General features: G+C 34.4%; 3 protein-coding genes across 4 annotated transcripts; 1 reads left to right on the top strand and 2 right to left on the bottom strand.

Moving 5' to 3' along the window:
- Nucleotides 1-116: 116 nt before the first annotated feature.
- On the bottom strand, nt 117-13,341 carry LOC132289805 (metacaspase-9). Its single transcript, XM_059790005.1, has 3 exons — nt 12,678-13,341; nt 1,127-1,560; nt 117-918 (listed from the first exon to the last, which is right to left on the bottom strand). The coding sequence occupies exons 2-3, from the start codon at nt 1,479-1,481 to the stop codon at nt 251-253; spliced, it is 1,023 nt and encodes a 340-aa protein (XP_059645988.1). The 5' UTR covers nt 1,482-1,560; nt 12,678-13,341; the 3' UTR covers nt 117-250.
- A 121-nt stretch (nt 13,342-13,462) lies between these two features.
- LOC132289821 (uncharacterized) lies at nt 13,463-16,221 on the bottom strand. 2 transcript variants are annotated; one of them, XM_059790006.1, is made up of 3 exons: nt 15,755-16,221; nt 14,606-14,748; nt 13,463-13,874 (listed from the first exon to the last, which is right to left on the bottom strand). In XM_059790006.1, exons 1-3 carry the CDS (start codon nt 16,143-16,145, stop codon nt 13,671-13,673), a joined length of 738 nt encoding a protein of 245 aa, XP_059645989.1. In that variant the 5' UTR covers nt 16,146-16,221; the 3' UTR covers nt 13,463-13,670. The 2 variants fall into 2 exon arrangements, with proteins under 2 accessions (XP_059645989.1, XP_059645990.1); XM_059790007.1 differs by having other exon boundaries at nt 14,606-14,730; nt 15,755-16,219.
- Nucleotides 16,222-21,037: 4,816 nt separating this feature from the next.
- LOC132288716 (protein FAR1-RELATED SEQUENCE 5-like) lies at nt 21,038-21,796 on the top strand. The gene has a single exon (XM_059789877.1). The coding sequence runs from the start codon at nt 21,038-21,040 to the stop codon at nt 21,794-21,796; it is 759 nt and encodes a 252-aa protein (XP_059645860.1).
- Nucleotides 21,797-22,084: the final 288 nt, after the last annotated feature.

The following is a 22,084-nucleotide window of genomic DNA, read 5'->3' as shown; positions in this document are numbered from 1 at the left end:
AGTGTGGATTGGTAATAGGGAAAATCCCCATTTGGAGTTTTGTACATGAAACCAACAGTCGAATAGTTTATTATTATCATGCATGACTCATGCACTATTAATTTGCACACGCGGCATAACCCTTAATTTCCCAAACCACTTTATTTTAAACATTGTTACAATACACAATCGAATTACATATCAGTATATCAAAGCCAAGGCAGTGCTGGAATTAATCAAAGTGTGACTAATGAGTGATGCATATGTATGTCTACATAGTTGAGGTGTATGGTGGTAGGCACAAAAAAATTGCATCAGCGTTGTGATCGCTGGAGTAGAGACAAGGGTGTTGTTGGTCAAAGTGTTGCGCGTGTAAAACCTTCCTGGCCAGAATCACAACTTGCCTATTAGTGAGAGGTGGTGGTCGACCCAAATTCTGGTTCAACACTATCTGAACCGCATTACTGAATGCTCCATACGCCTTTCCTCCACCGCCCATTGGTGGACTCATGTCTGCCGAAGTCTCATTTGCTTGGCACCCACTCAGTAGAATTCCATTGTCGACGTCTGCCTTTTTTGGTATTAATACAAACAGATGCTCCTGCTGATCAATGGGCAAACGGAAACTAAGGCTGGCATCAGATCCAAACAACTCCAACAAGTGGGTCCCAATGTCCAACGTGTTTATTCTTGTCAATGATGTAACATGTTGCAATATCCATTCCAAGGGGATGGTTTTAGGCTTGCGACAGTTAGTACTTACAGTAGTAGTATTACTACTACTACTAGTGTTAAGTACTAAAGAAGAAGAATAAGAAGAAGAAGGTCCAATTTGCTCTTTCTCTTTCTCGATGAGGCCACCGCTGTGGCAGGAATCCGAAAGGATTGTGAAGCTTGCTCCCTTTGGCAGCTGGTTTACTAGTTGCCTGAAGTCCACATCTAGCACAAAGACCGAATAGTACTAGTACTGCTTCAGACTCGCATCATTAATTAATTATTGTATAATAATAGTATACACATACATATTAAATTATTATTGTAAGCAGAGAATGAAGAAAGTACATTAATATTACTTAAACAAATAAATAAAATTAATGTCATAATTGGGCAGATAATTAATGAGGAGATCAGACATAAGGTTGAGTACCTGTTATGAGATTGAAATCACAAGGAACTATTGCTTCATCTTGCCTAAAGAGATGGCCAGGCCTCACAGAAGGAATCCGTGTTCCATGACCGCTGTAGTGAAAGAACAGGACATCACCCTGCGCAGCCTGATCAACCATCTTACCAAGAGCATTTTTAATGTTTGCTCCGGTGGGCATGACCATCGAGCCAGGTGCGTCAGTTAGTAGCTCAATGTGGCTTGACTCAAACCCAAACCGCCTTACAAGCACCTCTCCCATGGCAACAACATCATTAACGCATCCGTGCAACTCATTTGGGCTGTTTGGATAATTGCATCCCACTAAAACAGCTAATCTCTTTTTTCCGTTCTCCATTCCCAATATTAAAACAGCTCAATTAATAATCAGCTGATCAACGCAAAGCAACAAACAAGTTTGTCTTCGGATTATCAATCTGCAGTTGGTTCTCTTATTTATTAGGTTCAAAATATATATACAGAGAGAAGTCTCACTCCAAAAATGTTGTACAAGTAACTTAAGTTCACGCATGAGTTGTTGGAAAGTGTCATTATGTTAAAGCTTCTAATTAAAGACAGGAAGAGATAATAAATTGACAAAATGAAGTCATACGCCAAACAGTTTTAATCCCCAGGATGCATTGAGGTAATTATAAGGATATTCATCACGTGCTAAATCTTGAATCCTATTGTGTCAGCTCACACATTATTATGCTAAACAATTTTGCTTTTTACTGTAATGCAGAATATACATAAACTTGATTTCTTCCATGCACTAAAATAGAGATTTTGCAGGAACTTTGTGATTTCTTTTTGTCAATAAAATTTTGTATGTCTTCATTTAAAATACTAGTTTTATTTATATTTTTTATTTTCTTAGTTAGACCATAAAACAACACACACCCCCACATTGCCCCTTATGGGATTCGAATTACCCTTGCCTTCCCTAGAGGAGGAATGGTAATACCATTATATTCAATGATCCAATGATATGACAAAACTAGTTTTATTGACCCGGATCCCTTTTTCTCTTTTTTTTTTCAAAGGCTCTCTCTCTCTCTCTGTGCATTGCCTTCTAAGACTTGAAAAATGCAAGAGGGAATTGCTTTTCGGCAAAGAAAATGATACAAATTAAGCAACAAGTCCCTTTTAAAGCAAGAGAACAGACAGAGAGAGATCAACCTCCTTTTTTTTTTTTCCTTTTTAAAAGTGGAATGAAATGCAAGAGAAGCAAAATATGGAGTTATTGTCTAATTGATACTCTCCCCACCCCACCATAACAGATGATTTCATGTTTCGCCATTTCATTCATTTTTATATTCATTCACACTTTCAAATTAACATTTATATTTTTCTTTTTCGTTTTGCTCTCAAGTTATTTAATCATGTGTTAACATTATCTGTTTATGTTTTCCATCACATCAGTTTCCCACTCTCTTCTTCTCTCTCTCTCTTTCTATTTTATTACTCCGTAATAAGTAAGCTGAGAGTAAATATTGAAAACCAGATTATTCTTCAAACAGGCGGCAATGTAGAAAACACATATAACTTAGGGATGCCGCTATCACCAGGGGCAGCATTATTCATGGTATAACAAACTTGTTGCAACAATCTTTGGTGATATTTCACCTCAAAATGAGGATGATATTATCCAATCAACAAAAGATATCTAAGCATGAAAATCAAGCACAAGAGAATTAAAGATAATGAAAGAAGAATCTAATTGACCAACTATTTCTATTACCAAAGAAAGGACTTCTAGTCCAATGGTATAACTTCTCTTCCCCAAATGGAGAGGTTGAGGGTAATTGTTATGTCTGTATGCTTTAACTTCCAAAAAAAAAATAAAAATTAAAAAAGGCTTAATGAACCATTTATTTGTTAAAACAAATTAAGCAGCATACCCAGATAGGAGAAAATATTGCATAGCAATTTTGCAGATAGTTTCATTGTGGCCTGGGATGACAGATGTCAAACTCATTGCTTTGTGACCATTCTTAAATGTAAAACTCAATTTGTCATGTCATTTGTATATGGTGCTAACTTTGTTACTGGAAGGAAATCTCCGTGGTTCGACATTTCACACCATTCTCAACTCTTTGCCTCATCTCCATGGATTCTAGCTGGAGACTTCAATGCAATCAAGGCAAACCATGAAACATTTGGTGGTTCAACCCAATCTATTTCAGATTTCAAAGCCTGCTTAGAGAGAGAACTCAGGGCTGCAAGACCTCAGGTTTTCAGGCATCTACTACACTTTGAAGCAAGAGTGGCCAATATATCAAAGAAGTTAGACAGGTTCCTAAATACTCCTAATCAATGACCAATGGAATTCATCCTTAATTTCCATTTTTTCATTGTAATTTCCTACCTCAAGGACTGTTTAATGAAGTCCAATAATTGTCTCATTGTAATTTCCTACCTCAAGGACTGTTTAATGAAGTCCAATAATCATCACTCTTGGCAATCCCACTTCAAAAAGAAAGATCCCTCTATGTTCTTCAACTGTTGGAGCAGCCATGATCAATTCATGCCTATCCTTGAGGAAGTATGGCAAACACAAGTGAGTGGAGTCACCATGTTTCAAGTCTAAGCAAAAAGCATTGAAACAACCACTCAAGAGCATATGTTCCAAAGACCACAATCACATCTCTGCTAAAGTCCAGCTAGCTAAGGAAGAACTCAGCTCCTGTTAAAAGATATTGGACAGTAATCCTTCTGATCCAGGCCTAAGAATGAAGGAAAAATTGCTACCATCCTCAAACATCAAGCTCAGTGATGCAGAGGAAACTTAGAAGCAAAAATCTATGATTACCTGGTTGAAATTTCGTAAGTCACTTTCCGGAATAACAGGAACAAAATTATAAGTATTACTACAACTTCTGATGAACATCTAGTGAGGATGCAACCAAAGCTAGAAATTCTCACTCGCTTCCAAATCTTGATAGGTAGGAACCCCTATCATACCTTGGAATTAGCTTTCTCACACCAATTGTTCTTCATTCAGTTCCATCTCTTTCTTCCATTCCCTCTGATATTGAGATCAAACAATGCATGTTTTCACTTCACAGTGATAAAGCTCCTGGAACCCTTTTCTTCAAAAGGGCGTGGCCCATCATAAGCCTAGACATGACTCGAATCATTCAAGAAATTTTTCATGGTGGTAAGCTACTTAAGGAAATCAACTCAGCCTTCGTAAGAGGAAGAAATATTGAAAATACCATCATCCTTGCACAAGAACTTTTTCATGGGTATCACAAACAATCCAAATCACGTAGATATTCAATGATAATAGACTTGAGGAGATTTTGACTTAAGTCTCTTGGAATTTCTTATTGACTCCAAATTCCCTTCACTTGCTTAGTTTTCTCCCAAAATTCATTACTTGGGTTAGGAAATGTATCACGTCTACCTCATTCATTATCTCAGTGAATGATGAGCTTCATGGGGTTTCCAAAGAGGTCAAGGGTCTTAGGCAAGGAGACCGCTTGTTCCCCTTTCCAGAAGTCTTCTCTTCTAATTTAAACAATAACATTCTAGCCAATATATCCTGCCTTCCATTAGAGGTGCATAAAAATTTCAATTTCTCATCTAATATTAGTTGATGACCTCCTTTTAATTTTCCATAGTAGCCTTAACTCAATCCAAACACTCAAGGCTTCCCTAGACCACTTTTCCTCTCTTTCTGGACTCCATATCAAGTTTATCAACCACTCGAAAAGTCATTTGCTCTTCTCAGGAATTCATCCTTCTATGGAGTCCATAATATTGTCTCTTATGGGGTATGAAAAGGGTTCACTCCTTACTTATCAAAAAAAAATGAAAAGGGTTCATTCCCTATAAGGAATTTGAGAGTTCCCTTGGTGACCACTAGACTTAGCAGTTGTGATACAATTCCTTGGCCCCAATTCATTATATGCCTGATTAACTCATTATGCCAGATTAAATAACATCTTCTCAACCAAGTATGAAGAATCAATTCATTTAAAAGAATACAAACGAAGACCTACTGAGTCAAGCATACACTTCTAACCATGGTTTGGTGAATGGGTCGGTTTGCAACAGGTTTCCATGTTTCTGTTATTGAGACTCACTGATTTACTGGTTAGTCTTTTAAATTCACAACAGAACTAGCTGGTACTAAAGAGAAATTGTCTGAGCTCAAATCAGTCAGCTCCCATCAATTCTGAAAAAAAAAAAAAAAATCAAAAACCATATACCTTTCTGTAAGAATGCAATCTGTTTTTGTTTATTGTATCTAACATATTTATATCATTTCTTTAAGTATGGAACTTTTGACTTGTATTATACAGAGTATTTTTTTTTTTCTAATTTACTCTTTATTTTATTTTCTTTCCTCACATGTTATATGTAGACATCCCATTTTTGCCAACCTTTTAGAGGATACTATTATGGTTCAAAATCCTTCAGTAAGAAGGATAGGAACCAATGTTATTATGTTCGCCATATAAGAAAACTTACAGGCATGTACTTACATTTTCCGATTAAGGGAAATCAAATAATTCTACCATCCGATCGAAAAATAGATTGCGCCATTATGTCCAGAGCGTCCAAAAACTTTGGAATGCACTAAAGGATGGGATTGTAACCCCACTCCGAGCATTTGATCAATCAATACCCCGAATAAAGGGTGGGATGGTCTAATTGCTATGAAAAGAATAGTATGGAATTACTTGAGGAATAAAGAAAAACACAGAAAACCTTAAATTCTACACTGTTCCAGGGACATCACTTGGTATTGCACAACCCTTGTGCAACCACACCGGTTGTGTGATAGGTGCTGAATTTCCAAAATGACCCTTCTGCCATTTCTAATTCTGAGAATTCACCCAGAACTTTCCTAATTTGCAATATGCGTGCCCAACAAGCATATATCTCTATAAATACACCCCTATACCCCCTTATGTCATAGAATACACAACCCTAGAGCTAGCAATCACTTCATTATGCAGAAAAAAGAGAGAGATTGAAAAGTGAAGGACTAAAGATAAAAGGTCAATACACGGTATAAACAAGTAGTTCGTACCAGGAGGTACTTTCTAACCCTTCTTTGCATAGCCACATATAATTGCTTGCATAGCATTTGGATATATAGAGGCGTGGGTGATCTACCTTCTATATATTTGGGGTTGTTAGAATGGGGGTGAGCATCCTTATCTACCCTTATAAAGCCCTTCTAGGTTTGCTTTTATGCAAACCTTAGATTTATTGTCTTTCAAACCCTAAAATTCTTAAATGTTAGGTGTAGGTTCCTTAGCAACCTAGAAACTCACTTTTTCAAGCCTAAGTTTCATAAAACTCTAGAATTCCACTTTCAACTCAAGGTTTAGTAAAAACCATATTTTTTAAGTACTCTTCCATTCTAGGATCTAGTATGCATGGAAATTAGGTCTAGATTTCTCAAAACCCTAAAGGTCATAATGTCCATATGATCCGTCAAGCTTAGGTCGTCATAATCACATCCTTAGCTCAACTTTCTTGAACAACACTTGCATTCGAAGTTCTTCATAAGGTTCACTTCTAGAATACTTCCATTTTAGGGTTCACAACAAGTGGTTTCCTAAAATCATTTTGTTTAACTTTCAATTCAAAATCATCTTTTTCAAATCATTATTTTTCAAATACATCAAATGATAATCTTAAAAGTCACATTTTTTCTTCCTTTTTTTCAAAACCTTCTGTCAAGTCTTTAGAATAAGACATATTATTCAAAACCCTTTTCATGTAAAGATCATAAATACATTTTTCAAAACTAAGTTCAAATACGTCTTTTAACTTTGTAACGACCCAAACCCAGGGTCCGGAAAACTAACCGGGTCATGACCCGACCCGAGAACACCCAAGGGTAAAATGGTCTTTCTGACTAATACTGTGTACTAAGGGTCATAACAATGCCATAATAATCATTGCTAATCAATTTGGGTCACTTACGGGTGAACGGATCAACTTTATCCTTAAACAGGTCTAAATAGGGTTATAAGGGTAATTCGGTCTTTTTGGACCGTGCAGCGCATTGGGGATCTTATAACTGCCTTCTAAGTCATAACTAGTCATTTGGGGTCACTTGAAATTATAAGAAAACAATTTGGTTCAAAGTTGCCCGTTTTAGGGCTAAAAAGGGTAAAAACGACCTTTTGGACCATTCTACTCATAATCGGATGCGGCCATAGGGTTTTGTACATCCTAAAGGTTATGTAGGACCCACACGGTGAAGCTCGGAGTGAACAGAGGAAGTAAAAAAAAAAAAAACACTGTGCCCGATCTAATTGTGAGAGCTTGGACAAGCCCTTCGAGCGCTCGGAGGGCACCCCCGGCGCCCACCTTGCGCGCGTGAGGCAAAGCAACTCTTTTCAAATACACATTCTATTATTAAAAAAAGATGTCAAACCGTCCATTCCAATTCTGGTTTCCATAAAAGTTAGTCATCTAAATTATGCAAGTTTTCTAGTTTCCATAGAAGCTAAGTTAATCCAATTAGGCATGTTACCTAGTTCCATACGTATGAATCCCTAGTTAAGCTAGGTCATCCAATTTAAGTTTGTTTTTATTAAGCACTAGCTTCCATACAACTTAGGTCATCCAAACTAGGAAACCCTAGTTACCCGCAAGTTAAGTTAATCAAGTCGTAACCCTAGATTCCTTAGAGCCTAGGAGCACTTTCCAAATTCACTCGAGTCTACTTACGTCAAGTAAGACACAAACCCTAGTGATCAAGCATGAACTCTTTAGATTCAACATGTCATTTCATAAACCAATAGGTTCACCACTCCTAGCTTTTCATTTAGGTTTTTCATAGTTAAATCTAACAAATGATGAACTAGGCTCGTAAGTCAATTCTCTTTTCAACTCAAGACTCATAAGTTAACTCTCTCTTCAAATTCAACTCATTTTTCAAAAACCCTTTTCAAGGTTCTATGCCATGTTTTCAAACAAGTTCTTTGAGGATTTAGAAAAAAAGAGTTTCAGGCAAACTCTTTTTCTAAATCCTCAAAGAACTTCATCTTTTTCAAAACACTCCCACTCTATTTTAAACAACTCATATGTTCCTATTTTAAAACAACAAAAGTTTCCAAGTTCATCGTATTTAAATATATTTGACCTGAATCTCGACATAATCAAGCTATGTAGGCAACCTAAGCTTGGTCATACATTTCAAAATTGTTATTTTTGAAAAGAACTCATGTTCAAAATCACTCTTCAAATCATTGGTTTTCAAGAACTTCAAACATGACTTTTTCAAGACTACTTTTGATTTTAAGGACATGTCCATCTTAAGCTTTGTAAAGTGTTCCAGCTCTTAGCATAGGAATACAACATGAGAAATAAGGTAATTATGTCTCACAAATTTTATGAGGGTATAATCAAACCCCCGAATCCATTAATTTGGTTCACGAAGATTAGATGGTAGTCATACGCAGCTAGGACCCACATACACAAGATCTATTCCAATAAATCCTTAGACATTCCTTGGATGACTGACCACACCACAAATCCAATGTTAGACGGTGACTCCATGCAAACTAATTAGCCCTATCCATAGAATTTCAGTCGTAGCCTTCCCTCGCATTAAGCCTCTTTTCCCCATAGGTGATTTCATTTAGTCATCCTAGAGGTCCTCCTCTCCGAGGTGCGGAAAAACCCCAGGTGCAACATTATATATGGTATAAATTTTAATTTATTTCATACTTAAATATATTATCATTCATTAATTTAGTAAAAAGTATTACTACTATGCCTTTTAATAAGAACAGTGACTAAAAAATATAAATAGGTCACTAATCGTGTTAAATGGTCTTCAAAATTCAATTAAAATTACTAAAATTCACTAAAATAATTTTTTTTTTTTTTTGAATTGTGTTGTAAGAAGTACGATATATTTTTTTTACACTGTCCCGTGCACCAAACAGAGCCATTTTGTGCACAGACGCTGCCCCTAATTGGTTTTGTGCAGTTTGCTTCCGTGCACCAAACAGAGCCATTTTGTGCACAGACACTGCCCCTAATTGGTTTTGTGCAGTTTGCTTTGGGCTCCATGTCATGCACTCCAAACAAGAGGGAATTATGGAAATGTTCGTTCATTAAATCTGCAAGGCTAGCCAAATTTAATATGGCTGATGCAGGCGTGTGAGCGCCTAGCGTCATAATGTGTTTGAGATCGAAAGTATATCTCTTTTGAATATGAAAACTGGATCAGGCAACTATTCTCAAGGAGAGAGAATATCCAACTCCTTTTAAGATTCAAATTGCCTCAATGAAAAGTACTTTTCAAGGAATTGCAAAATGAAAAGGAAATTGATTTACATTGAAATACTTAACAAGAAAGCAAGAAAAATAAACTAAATTGAAAAACTTGAAAGGAAAGCACATAATTAAACTGACAAGGGATTTAAATTGCACGAAAACAACCTAAATTACAGGATGAATTAAATGCGGCAAACGAAATTGCATGAATAAGGAAATATTGCAATTGAAAAGGTAATGGAGAAATATTGAATTGCAATTATGATGGTGTCAGACCTTAATAAGTCCTATTCTCTTCTATATAAGCTTCCTAAATTAACAAAAATCCCAAAAAAATATGAAAAAGTTTACCATTCCCGAAGAGACTTCAATCCGGTAACACACATTCATATCCAAGACGCCACGTGCCTTTTCCTCCTTTACTAAAAATTCTGATAAAGCTCCTTATTTTTTATCTCTACCAATCTCAAAATTTTATTTTATTTTATTTTATTTTATTTTATGGCTGATGCAGGCGTGCGAGCGCCTAGCGTCATAATGTGTTTGAGATCGAAAGTATATCTCTTTTGAATATGAAAACTGGATCAGGCAACTATTCTCAAGGAGAGAGAATATCCAACTCCTTTTAAGATTCAAATTGCCTCAATGAAAAGTACTTTTCAAGGAATTGCAAAATGAAAAGGAAATTGATTTACATTGAAATACTTAACAAGAAAGCAAGAAAAATAAACTAAATTGAAAAACTTGAAAGGAAAGCACATAATTAAACTGACAAGGGATTTAAATTGCACGAAAACAACCTAAATTACAGGATGAATTAAATGCGGCAAACGAAATTGCATGAATAAGGAAATATTGCAATTGAAAAGGTAATGGAGAAATATTGAATTGCAATTATGATGGTGTCAGACCTTAATAAGTCCTATTCTCTTCTATATAAGCTTCCTAAATTAACAAAAATCCCAAAAAAATATGAAAAAGTTAACCATTCCCGAAGAGACTTCAATCCGGTAACACACATTCATATCCAAGACGCCACGTGCCTTTTCCTCCTTTACTAAAAATTCTGATAAAGCTCCTTATTTTTTATCTCTACCAATCTCAAAATTTTATTTTATTTTATTTTATTTTATTTTATGGCTGATGCAAGCGTGCGAGCGCCTAGCGTCATAATGTGTTTGAGATCGAAAGTATATCTCTTTTGAATATGAAAACTGGATCAGGCAACTATTCTCAAGGAGAGAGAATATCCAACTCCTTTTAAGATTCAAATTGCCTCAATGAAAAGTACTTTTCAAGGAATTGCAAAATGAAAAGGAAATTGATTTACATTGAAATACTTAACAAGAAAGCAAGAAAAATAAACTAAATTGAAAAACTTGAAAGGAAAGTACATAATTAAGCTGACAAGGAATTTAAATTGCACGAAAACAACCTAAATTACAGGATGAATTAAATGCGGCAAACGAAATTGCATGAATAAGGAAATATTGCAATTGAAAAGGTAATGGAGAAATATTGAATTGCAATTATGATGGTGTCAGACCTTAATAAGTCCTATTCTCTTCTATATAAGCTTCCTAAATTAACAAAAATCCCAAAAAAATATGAAAAAGTTTACCATTCCCGAAGAGACTTCAATCCGGTAACACACATTCATATCCAAGACGCCACGTGCCTTTTCCTCCTTTACTAAAAATTCTGATAAAGCTCCTTATTTATTATCTCTACCAATCTCAAAATGAAATTTTATTTTATTTTATTTTTTTTTTCTGAATGGAAACTTATCTGGAGAGCTCACAGCTCATGGGATTTTGCTATGGGTTGACGACCAAAAAAAAAAAAAAACCTTAGTCAAACCATACATTATCATATATATCTTTATTTACTCCATCCATGTTAATTTTGATCTTCCATTCCCCTAGCATCACCCTCACCCTCAATTAGTCAATCCGGACCACAATTGGTGAACTTAAGGATAATCTCCCTACTTCAACCATTTCACGAATGTATTCATTTTTTATTTTATTCCTTCTCATCTTGCCACATATTCATCTACACATTTGCATTTTAACCAATTTCATTTTGTGCATGTGTTGTTTCTTAACTGCCCAACATTTTCTCACAAAAAATTGCTAGACTAATTCTATGAAAATCTCCGTTTAATCAATAGATGGTTCCATCAAATCATACCCTAAATTTCACATATTACAAAAAAAGTTTCCCTTTCTAAATCACAATCTTCAAAACAGAGAGAGAGAGAGCCCAATGAAAAGAGTTATTGCTCTTGCATAACCTAGGAACTTCATTTGAACAACAAATGTAAATGGTTATGCGTGATGCCTAGGTAGCTAAATTCTCCACTATACATGGACTGGTAGAGGTATAATTGCTAATTAGAAGAAAAAATAATAATAATAACAAGAAAAAGACTACATAGGGTCCACTATGGTTAAATCATTCAACAATCACTGCTATTTCATTTGTTCTAAAAGTTCCCTCAAGTTCAACGCATGATGACCGCTTCTCTACCTGCAGAGTAACTAGCATCTTATCCACCTCTCATAGTACCCTCCATGAACCTCCATCGGCACTCACTACTAACCACCAATAAAAATAAGTGTTAGACAAGGTTTCTAGCTTATGAGACTTTTATTTCTTAATCTCTTCAAATGACAGAGAGATATGTGATGGTTAACTAATTTACCGACTTGAGGTTGATTCTGTTATGGGTTCCCCTGTCACCTGAAGTGATTTGAGCTATACACTAAACCTATATATATATATTTAATAAGAATGTCTCAGTTCTGGTTAGAGATGCCAACAGGCGAAAGCCAGGTTTAGGCAACATGCATGTCCCCAAAGAGTTTGAGCTCCAACTCAATTTAATCCCCATTAAAGAACAGAAAGCAGAAGTCCAAATATCAACCTACAAAATATGATCGAACTCTGCCTATATGTCATCAAACATACAGACCATCGAATGACATTTGTATGTCAAACTGTGTCTATATGTCATCAAACATAAAGAACCATGGAATGATTTACTTTTTTTTGCTCACATGAGTTATGAAGGATGTATTATGTACTAGAATGATAAACAATACAATTCACGTGGACGTCAAAGGCAGCTAAAGAACATGTCCAAACTTGAACCATTTCCCAGTGCACCATATCCCTAGAAAAGTTAAATTCACATATTCGTGGTTCCTTGAGTTATTAGATTATATGATTACAAGATCATTAAGTCAACTAATTTTCTTGAAAATTCTATTAGAAAAAGATCACTTACCCTTATCACTGTTATTTGTAATCTTGAACAGGCTGACTCCAAGTTGCAATAAAGCAACATTACCGTTGCACCAAGCCTACTATACATTTGAAAATAAGAAAATAAATAAATCTTAATTGAGTCATCTTTATTCTTTAGGACCTATAAAACAATCCAAAATTCAACACAATAAAATACAAAATAGAGAGTAGCTTACAACATAAAGGATGAACACTGCAGATTGGAAAGAAAAAAGGGATCATTACCAGTGTAGTCAAGTCAGCCCAGAGGGATAGAATGGTTACAAGTCTAACATTGGCATTAGTTCCTTTTGTCTACCGTGAAGGTTCAGACCTTCATCCTCATGTTTGACAACAGAAAGGCCTCAGTAATCAAGAGATTAAGATTCAAAATTTATAGATTAATTCTAAGGGAAAGACAAATAGACAAGCATCCTTTACAGTATAGCCCAACACTAATGGGGTCACACGCACATATGCACGCCCATACACACCACATCTATGCATTCACATGCATGCATGCATACACAAGAACACATTAATGTATGCAACATACTCGCAAAACAAAAATGAGTGCACACGCACCCATGTGCTTGCGTACAGGCAGATTTATGCCAAATACAACATGCGTTGAGTTAGTGATGCATTGACACATGTCAAATGAAGATTTTGCATCTATTCTATGAAGAATTCAAGAAGCATAAGCCACAAGATCCATAACTACAACTCCGATAGTTCGTTCAATGAAATCTAAGCTCTGTGTGTGTGTGTGTGTAAAGCATAGAATGGTGACTTGAACAATTTATATAACATGGAAGAATGGGTTACAAACAAACCAAGCAACAGGACAGCAACTGCGGCTTATGCACATAAACTTCATCTTTCAAAGTCCTAGTAGTATGAATTTCACACTAAACAAAAAAATTAAGATTAAATGTACGATTCCAATTTACCAAATGATAGAAGGGGGGATGCAAAGATGCACAAGGAACAGTTAAAGATCTTTCCAAATATTAAAATCAGAAGTCGAGCTATTATAATTGATTATACTGTCTTGGCACCCTATGAAGAATGTACTCCGTACAGGATCCACATTTACTAAAGCATGTGCCGTCCCACTTGGGCTGGCTGCAACAGCAACCTCATCTGCACCAACTGTTACCTCAGCATAACCTTTATGGACCGCATTATTCTCCAACTGTAGATGATTAATAACTTAGCACGAAGGATTTGATGCAGAAGAATGTCATGACATGTAATATAAGAGAAATCTTGATATATTTATGTTTATTTATTTATTTGCATTAAATATCTTTTTTATGTCATTGCAGAAGGCACAGAATATCAGGTGACTAATAGCCAATAACTAGTGCCAGGTGATGCAATCAATTTCAGATAGAACCTACAAAACAGTGATTGATTCCTGTGCATCAGGGATTCAGGACAACAGCATAAGTTGAGTTATCATGCAGAAAACATAACTGTGAATTGCATTCTCAATCCTCCATTTGGTTCTCAAGAAGAATGGAAGGAATAAGATGGAAAAATAAATTTTTAGGAAAGAAGCAATTTGCAATCATTTCCTTTTATTTTTCCTCATTTTCTCAGAGAATCGGAAGGAGTATAAGCCTCCATTGCTACAACATGAACTGTTTCCTAAACAGCTCTGTTTTTTTAACAGTTTCTTTCTTTTTCTTTTTTTCTTACCTATTGGTCCCATTGGGGACTCGAATCCTCAACCTTCCATTTGGAAGGAGGAAGAAGAGGAGATACCACTTGACCTCAGCCGTTGGTGTTTGTTTTGTAACAGTTACATAGTGTAGAAACATATAGCAATCATCATATTGGACAAAAGAAATCAATATTTCTTTCTATTATACAAAAGCAGAATGAGACAGTCTTTGATCTTCAAAGGCAGACAAAGCATACCCTGAATATCGTTTTAGCCCCCCATATGAGAAATGTCTCATTGCAGGTGTAGTGCCTATGGTTTCCTCTCACACCACCAGGTTGGATCTCGCCAACATGAATCGAAACACAAGTCAGTGCACCCCCTACAAGAAAACAAACTCCTACGAAATTATAGATTATCAAGATTACTGAAGAACAAAGATGAAAACATAACTATCAATCTCTATATGTAATTCATATCAAATAAAGCAAGTCTTCCACCACAAAGAGAAATCACTAGCTTCAACTGTAATAGGATGAAACAAACACAACTCAAAGACAATTTTTCACTCACAGTGACTGAGAAATTAAATACGGACGAGTTTGGAAATTCCATAAAATTTAATGGCTATGTGGTGTTGGAGGTAGAGTTCTGTCAATCTAATGAGCTCATATAGAAAATGGCAATTGAAAAACAAATATTCACAACAACCATATCGAAGGTAAGAGAAGGAGAGGGAGACCCAAAATAACGTGAAGAAGTTACTAGAAATGACTTTTATAAGTTAAACAAAGTAGGTGATATGGGGGGTAATAGAAAGGAAGGGAGCCAGAGAATAAGGCAAGGATGATGAGGATGATTTCGAAGCATTCCAAATTTTGGCCCATACCATTAGTGGGGCTGACGCTCAGCATTGTCTTCAATGAACTCATTTAAGGCCCTATATTTTCTTCTTCTTCTTTTTTGTTTTTTGTTTTTTGTTTTTTTTTTTGAAGAAATAGAATAGAATCACTCTATCTCGATGGGAGTCCAAGTATGTCCTAATAAATTATCAAAAGTTAGCATTAACACCTTATATAAAGAAACTGACAAAAATAAATAGAGAAAAGAAAGAGGAACAAAAAGCACTAGACTACTTTAACTTAAAAAAAAAAAAAAAAAAGCACTAGATTAGAAATTCTTCCAGCCATAGTCATTATAAAGGAAAAGAACTCTAGGAAACAAGGAAAGCAATCAGAAGTAAAATAATTCACATTTAAAAAAATATATATAAGGAAATATATATATATAACAGAAAACAAAAGGTTGCAACATTGAAGATAATGAATTTATTGATAAATATTTGGGCACATAGATAAATATATATTAATATATACACACACAGAGATAAAAGAGAAAGGAGAGACCTGAAATGCCAGCATGAAAGGCAACGGAGAGGGGATTCAGCAACCATCCGCGCTTGTCTTTGGTGATGCGTGAAGGATAGGCAGAGGCGAATCTGACGAGGTTGGCCTTCTGATCGCCATCAATGTCTTCTCTTTCTAGGTGTGGAGGGGAGGAGGTGGAGAAATGTGGAGACAGTTGTTGGAATCTGAGGAAGAGCCAGGTGAGGAGGAGGAATAACGAAAGGAGAAAAGGGAAGGCATGGGGCTTCTTCAAAAACAATTTCACCGCTGTTAGGGTTTGTGCCTCAAATGGCCGCTGCTGGTTGTTCTCCGACGACGACGATGAGCTTTCGTTGTTCCCGCATGAAATTGAATATGAATTCCTCCTAGGGTTTGCCATCATCTCTTTCATTTTTTCGTTTTAAACACATACGAGTATAATATATGCCTCCCACTCATTCCCTAGTCTCGCACATTTGTTTTTTAAAAAACATACTGCCTTTGTCCCAAAATTCTCTTATACTACATTTTTTTTTTTAACTCCTAATTAGGCCCATGTTTAATTAAGTCAATTTCAAAAGAATAATTTGAGAATATTATAAAAAATAATATACCCTTTTGTAGAATAGGCATGTATTTGTTAGACATAACAAACCTTATATTAATGTGCTATGAAATAATTAATAATATGTTAAGAAATAATTAATTAAATATTTAATTAATTATGTAAATAAATAATAATAAATAAAGAATTTAGACCAGATAAGTACTCCATATTAGATACTAGGTCTTTAAAACAATTTACACTCCGCATGGAGGTGACAAACTCTACAGTGACAACAGTCTTTATTCACCAATAACATCATTTCAAACTCGTGCATGCGGCGAATCACCTCTATGTAATATTCTTTCTGATTCAAATATGCATCTATACCATATAAAATATGAATAAGGTGCAAACCAAACCAAATGGTTCGGACCAATTTTAGTATGACTCAGTGAAATTAGTTTTGAGTCTAAGTGGCTCTGACTATTAGACCTATGGCTTGAACCCACTTGAGTTGGAGAGGAAAGAAATCTGATAAATGAATTTTTTTTAAAGTGAATTTCCAAATGGGGTTTATAGGTAGTTATAGAGGGCATGGTGTCTATTGAGATTGGATGTGTCATTTCACCATCCATTGCACCTATTTAGTTTAACTACTTTAATTTAATTTTCAACCGACACCAAATACACCTCTCTTTAAGCTATTCAACCTTTAGATGTAATGGGTTGTATTGGTTCGGCTAATGACATTTATACCTCTTCAGGTGAATATCCCGTCCAAATAAAGGACAAATTGGAATTTCTTAGAGGATAGAATTAAATTTCTCAAAGGGTTATGTTAAAGGACTCAGAGAATTTCTCATAAAGGACCAGTTGAGGTTTCCCAATATGTTAAATAACGTAAATTCTTACTAGTCTGGGCGCAAATACTCTGTTGTTCCTAACCATGCGGTCCCCTGCAGTGCACTACTTAATGCCGTGTTTGGCTTGGCAGAACAAAAAAAAGGCAACTAATGGCACAGTAACGTTAACGCTAAAGTGCCAACAAAAAAGGAAAGTTAAAATAAGTTGAAAATTACAGAATTTGGCGCCCCCGCTTCTTCACTTTCACTTTCACTTTCCCTTTCTCTTTCTTCCCTTTCTGGTTTCCTTATTTCTCTCATTCCCTTTTCGTTTTGTTCCATTATTTCTTTTTAATTTATTTAATCCAAACCCTAATTTGTCTCTTCTTGTTCCATAAAAAACAGGTTGCTTTTGAATTCCTTTTTTTATTCAAAACCCTAATTCTTCCCTCTATTTTTACTTTTTTATTTCCTTTTTTGAATCAAAACCCAGATTGCAGTGATTTCCTTTCAAAAATTGGTGATTTCTTCAATAAGATTCTCCTTTTCATCTACAAGAAAGAAATCTACAATGGACCTGAGCTGGTATCTACAATTGACCTAATTAATGCTTGATGGTTGGTAAGATTCTCCTCTTAATATTTGTTATTAATATTATGCACTTAATAGTCTTGTTCATTTATTGTTCAAAATACAGTGAAAATTTTTTTTTGAACTAAACATTGTAAATTTAGAACTGAATTTATGATTCTTTCATTTGTCATCTGTCATTGTAGTGAATCTAAAATCTTCCATAATTGATTTTTCGAACTGAGTTGGCTTCATTAGGTACCAATGTGTTATCCAAAAATTTTGGTATTAAATGTATGCGGCAATTACACATTTCACATGTTATTATTTGATATTTATGAGAAAATAAACATTACAGAAGTTTAATAAATTAGCACAATGATCACCTTCATCATTAAAAGAAGGTATTCACACAGTGTGGAATAACTTATGTCACACATAAATATAAGAATTTATGATTCTTTCATTTGTCATCTGTTAGTGTAAATTATGATATTTTTTAGTTGAAATTGATATTGGTTAAGCATTCTAGTGAATCTGAAATCTTGGATAATTGTAGGGTTTTCTTCTATAATCTTGAATAACCATTCTAGTGAATCTAAAATCTTCCATAATAGATTTTTTGAACTGAGTTGGCTTTATTAGGTACCAATGTGTTATACAAAAATTTTGGTATTAAATGTATGTGGCAATTACACATTTCACATGTTATTATTTGATATGTATGAGAAAAAAAAACAATGTGAAGTTTAATAAATTGGCACACTGATCACCTTCATCATCAAATTAAGGTATTCACACAGTGCTAACTAACTAATGTCACACATAAATGTAAGAATTTATAATTCTTTCATTTGTCATCTGTTAGTGTAAATTATGATATTTTTTTAGTTGAAATTGACATTGGTTAAGCATTCTAGTGTATCTGAAATCTTGGATAATTGTAGGGTTTTGTTCTATAATATTCAATAAGCATTGTAGTGAATCTAAAATCTTCCATAATTGATTTTTTGAACTGAGTTGGCTTCATTAGGTACCAATGTGTTATCCAAAATTTTTGGTATTAAATGTATGCTGCAATTACACATTTCACATGTTATTATTTGATATTTATGAGAAAAAAATATTGCAAAGTTTAATAAATTGGTAAACATATCACCTTCACCATCTAAATAAGGTATTCACACAGTTCTGACTAACTAATGTCACACATAAATATAAGAATTTATGATTCTTTCATTTTGTCATGTGTTAGTGTAAATTATGATATTTTTTAGTTGAAATTGACATTGGTTAAGCATTTTAGTGAATCTGAAATCTTGGATAATTGTAGAGTTTTCTTCTATAATTTTCAATAAGCATTCTAGTGAATCTAAAATCTTCTATAATTGATTTTTTGAACTGAGTTGGCTTTATTAGGTACCAATGTGTTATCCAAAAAATTTAGTGTTAAATGGATGCTGCAATTACACATGTCACAGGTTATTATTTGATATTTATGAGAAAATAAACATTGCGATGTTTAATAAATTGGCACACTGATCACCTTCACCATCAAAACAAGGTATTCACACAGTGCTGACTAACTAATGTTACACATAAATTTAAGAATTTATGATTCTTTCATTTTGTCATGTGTTAGTGTAAATTATGATATTTTTTAGTTGAAATTGACATTGGTTAAGCATTCTAGTGAATTTGAAATCTTGGATAATTGTAGGGCTTTCTTTAATAATCTTCAATAAGCATTCTAGTGAATCTAAAATCTTCCATAATTGATTTTTTTTTTTTTTAATTGAGTTGGCTTCATTATGTACCAATGTGTTATCCCAAAATTTTGGTATTAAATGTATGCGGCAATTACACATTTGACAGGTTATTATTTGATATTTATGAGAAAAACAAACATTGCGAAGTTTAATAAATTGGCACACTGATCACCTTCACTATCAAAATAAAGTATTCACACAGTGCTGAATAACTAATGTTACACATAAATGTAAAATTTATAATTCTTTCATTTGTCATCTGTTAGTGTAAATTATGATATTTTTTACTTGAAATTGACATTGGTTAAGCATTCTAGTGTATCTGAAATCTTGGATAATTGTAGGATTTTCTTCTATAATCTTTAATAAGCATTCCATTGAATCTAAAATCTTCCATAATTGAATTTTTTGAACTGAGTCGGCTTCATTAAGTACCAATGTGTTATCCAAAATTTTTGGTATTAAATGTATGCGGCAATTACACATTTCACATATTATTATTTGATATTTATGAGAAAAAAACATTGCGAAATTTAATAAATTGGCATACTGATCATCTTCACCATTAAATGAAGGTATTTACACAGTGCTGACTAACTAGTGTCACACGTAACTATAAGAATTTATAATTCTTTCATTTGTCATCTGTTAGTGTAAATGATGATATTTTTTTAGTTGAAATTGATATTGATTAAGCATTATAGTGAATTAAAAATCTTGGATAATTGTAGGATTTTCTTCTATAATCTTCAATAAGCATTCTAGTGAATCTAAAATATTCTTTAATTGATTTTTTGAAATGAGTTGGCTTCATTAGGTACCAATGTGTTATCCAAAAAATTTGGTATTAAATGTATACGGCAATTACACATTTCACAGGTTATTATTTGATATTTATGAGAAAAAAACATTACGAAATTTAATAAATTGGCATACTGATCACCTTTACCATTAAATGATCGAAGGTATTCACACAGTGCTAACTAACTAATGTTACACATAACTATAAGAATTTATGATTATTTCATTTGTCATTTGTTAGTGTAAATGATGATATTTTTTAGTTGAAATTGATTGACATTGGTTAAGCATTCTAGTGAATCTAAAATCTTTCATAATTGATTTTTTGAACTGAGTTGGCTTCATTAGGTACCACTGTGTTATCCAAATTTTTTTGTATTAAATGTATGCGGCAATTACACATTTCACAGGTTATTATTTGATATTTCTAAGAAAATAAACATTGCGAAATTTAATAAATTGGCACACTGATCACCTTCACTATTAATAAAAGGTATTCACACAGTGCTGAACATTGTCACACATAAGTGTAAGAATTTATGATTCTTTTATTTGTCATCTGTTAGTGTAAATTATGATATTTTTTAGTTGAAATTGACATTGGTTAAGCATTCTAGTGAATCTGAAATCTTGGATAATTTTAGGGTTTTTTTTGGCCCTTTTCATTATTTTGGTAAATATTTAGTATTTTTTTTATGTCACAAGTTATAGCAACTGACTTTAACCTTCTGATGGACCTTTTGCTTCTTGTAGCATTCATACTTAAGTTATCCCAATGGACGACGACTTAAGTACTAATGATGTGAGAACAAGCATTCCAATCGTTGCTGAAATCAATATTACCGAAAACTTAGCAGCAGAAGTTGTCAATCCCATTGAGATGGAATTCACACCAAAATTGAACATGCAGTTTGACACTGAGGATGAAGCATATGACTTTTACAATGCTTATGGGGGTAAAGTTGGATTCAGTATTCATAAGAATTATGCAAATAAAAGCCGAAAGACAAGAAATATTACAACAAGCAAGTTTTTGTGTTCCAAACAAGGTTTTAGAGTGAAGGACAAAAAGGATATCTATACAAGAAAGCCCAGGGCTGAAACTCGAACTGGTTGTGGTGCACTGATGCAAATTAGATATGACTGCGAGAAGGGAAAGTATGTTGTATATAATTTTATCGAATCTCACAATCATCCTATGATAATTGAAGAATGCACACATATGATGCCATCACAACGAAGAATAAGTGTTGCCCAAGTAATTGATGTGGAATTGGCCTGCCAATCTGGAGTTCCACTCGATAATGCATTTGACTTAATGAGCAGGCAGGCTGGTGGGAGGCAATCAATTAGCTACACCAAAGTTGATCAACAAAATTTTATGAGGACCAGAAGACAGAGTGAGTTAGAATACGGAGAGAAGACGTGGCTGATAAATTATTTCAAAATTCAATCTTGTGAGAATCCTTCATCTTTCCACACCGTGCAGTTGGATAGCGACGAAATGATAACTAATATCTTCTGGGCATCCTGATCTTTCGTGCTTCCATGCGATCTTGGTGTAGCTCTTCGTTCTCTATGTACCTGATAATGGGTTCTGCCCATTCCATACCTTGGATCACCTGGTGTATTTTTTATGGCCAATCCTAAATTATGCTAGGCTTATCCAAGTACTACAACGCCCAGGTTAAGCTAAGGAGGTTCGAGCCAATGGACCTGGTGCTTCGCGAGGTTACCCCGGCTATTATGGTGAAGGGGGAAGGAAAGTTAGCTCCCAATTGGGAAGGCCCCTATTTAGTAACCCAGTGCAACAGACCAGGGG

Source organism: Cornus florida, unplaced genomic scaffold (genome assembly GCF_030987335.1).
Source record: "Cornus florida cultivar Cherokee Brave unplaced genomic scaffold, ASM3098733v1 CherokeeBrave_3.0.0_Hap2_Chr02, whole genome shotgun sequence".
Taxonomy (NCBI): Eukaryota; Viridiplantae; Streptophyta; class Magnoliopsida; order Cornales; family Cornaceae; genus Cornus; species Cornus florida.
Note: the sequence above shows the minus strand (reverse complement) of the source record. Positions and strands in the feature narration are given on the sequence as shown.

Coding starts and splice junctions, on each gene's coding strand:
- LOC132289805 (XM_059790005.1), bottom strand. CDS start 1,481: ATGGAGAACGGAAAAAAGAGATTAGCTGTTTTAGTGGGATGCAATTAT. Junction 919..1,126: donor TGATTTCAATCTCATAACAG/GTACTCAACCTT, acceptor TCTTTGTGCTAG/ATGTGGACTTCAGGCAACTA.
- LOC132289821 (XM_059790006.1), bottom strand. CDS start 16,145: ATGAAAGAGATGATGGCAAACCCTAGGAGGAATTCATATTCAATTTCA. Junction 14,749..15,754: donor CTTTCATGCTGGCATTTCAG/GTCTCTCCTTTC, acceptor ATAATTTCGTAG/GAGTTTGTTTTCTTGTAGGG. Junction 13,875..14,605: donor GGGCTAAAACGATATTCAGG/GTATGCTTTGTC, acceptor AATCATCTACAG/TTGGAGAATAATGCGGTCCA.
- LOC132288716 (XM_059789877.1), top strand. CDS start 21,038: ATGGACGACGACTTAAGTACTAATGATGTGAGAACAAGCATTCCAATC.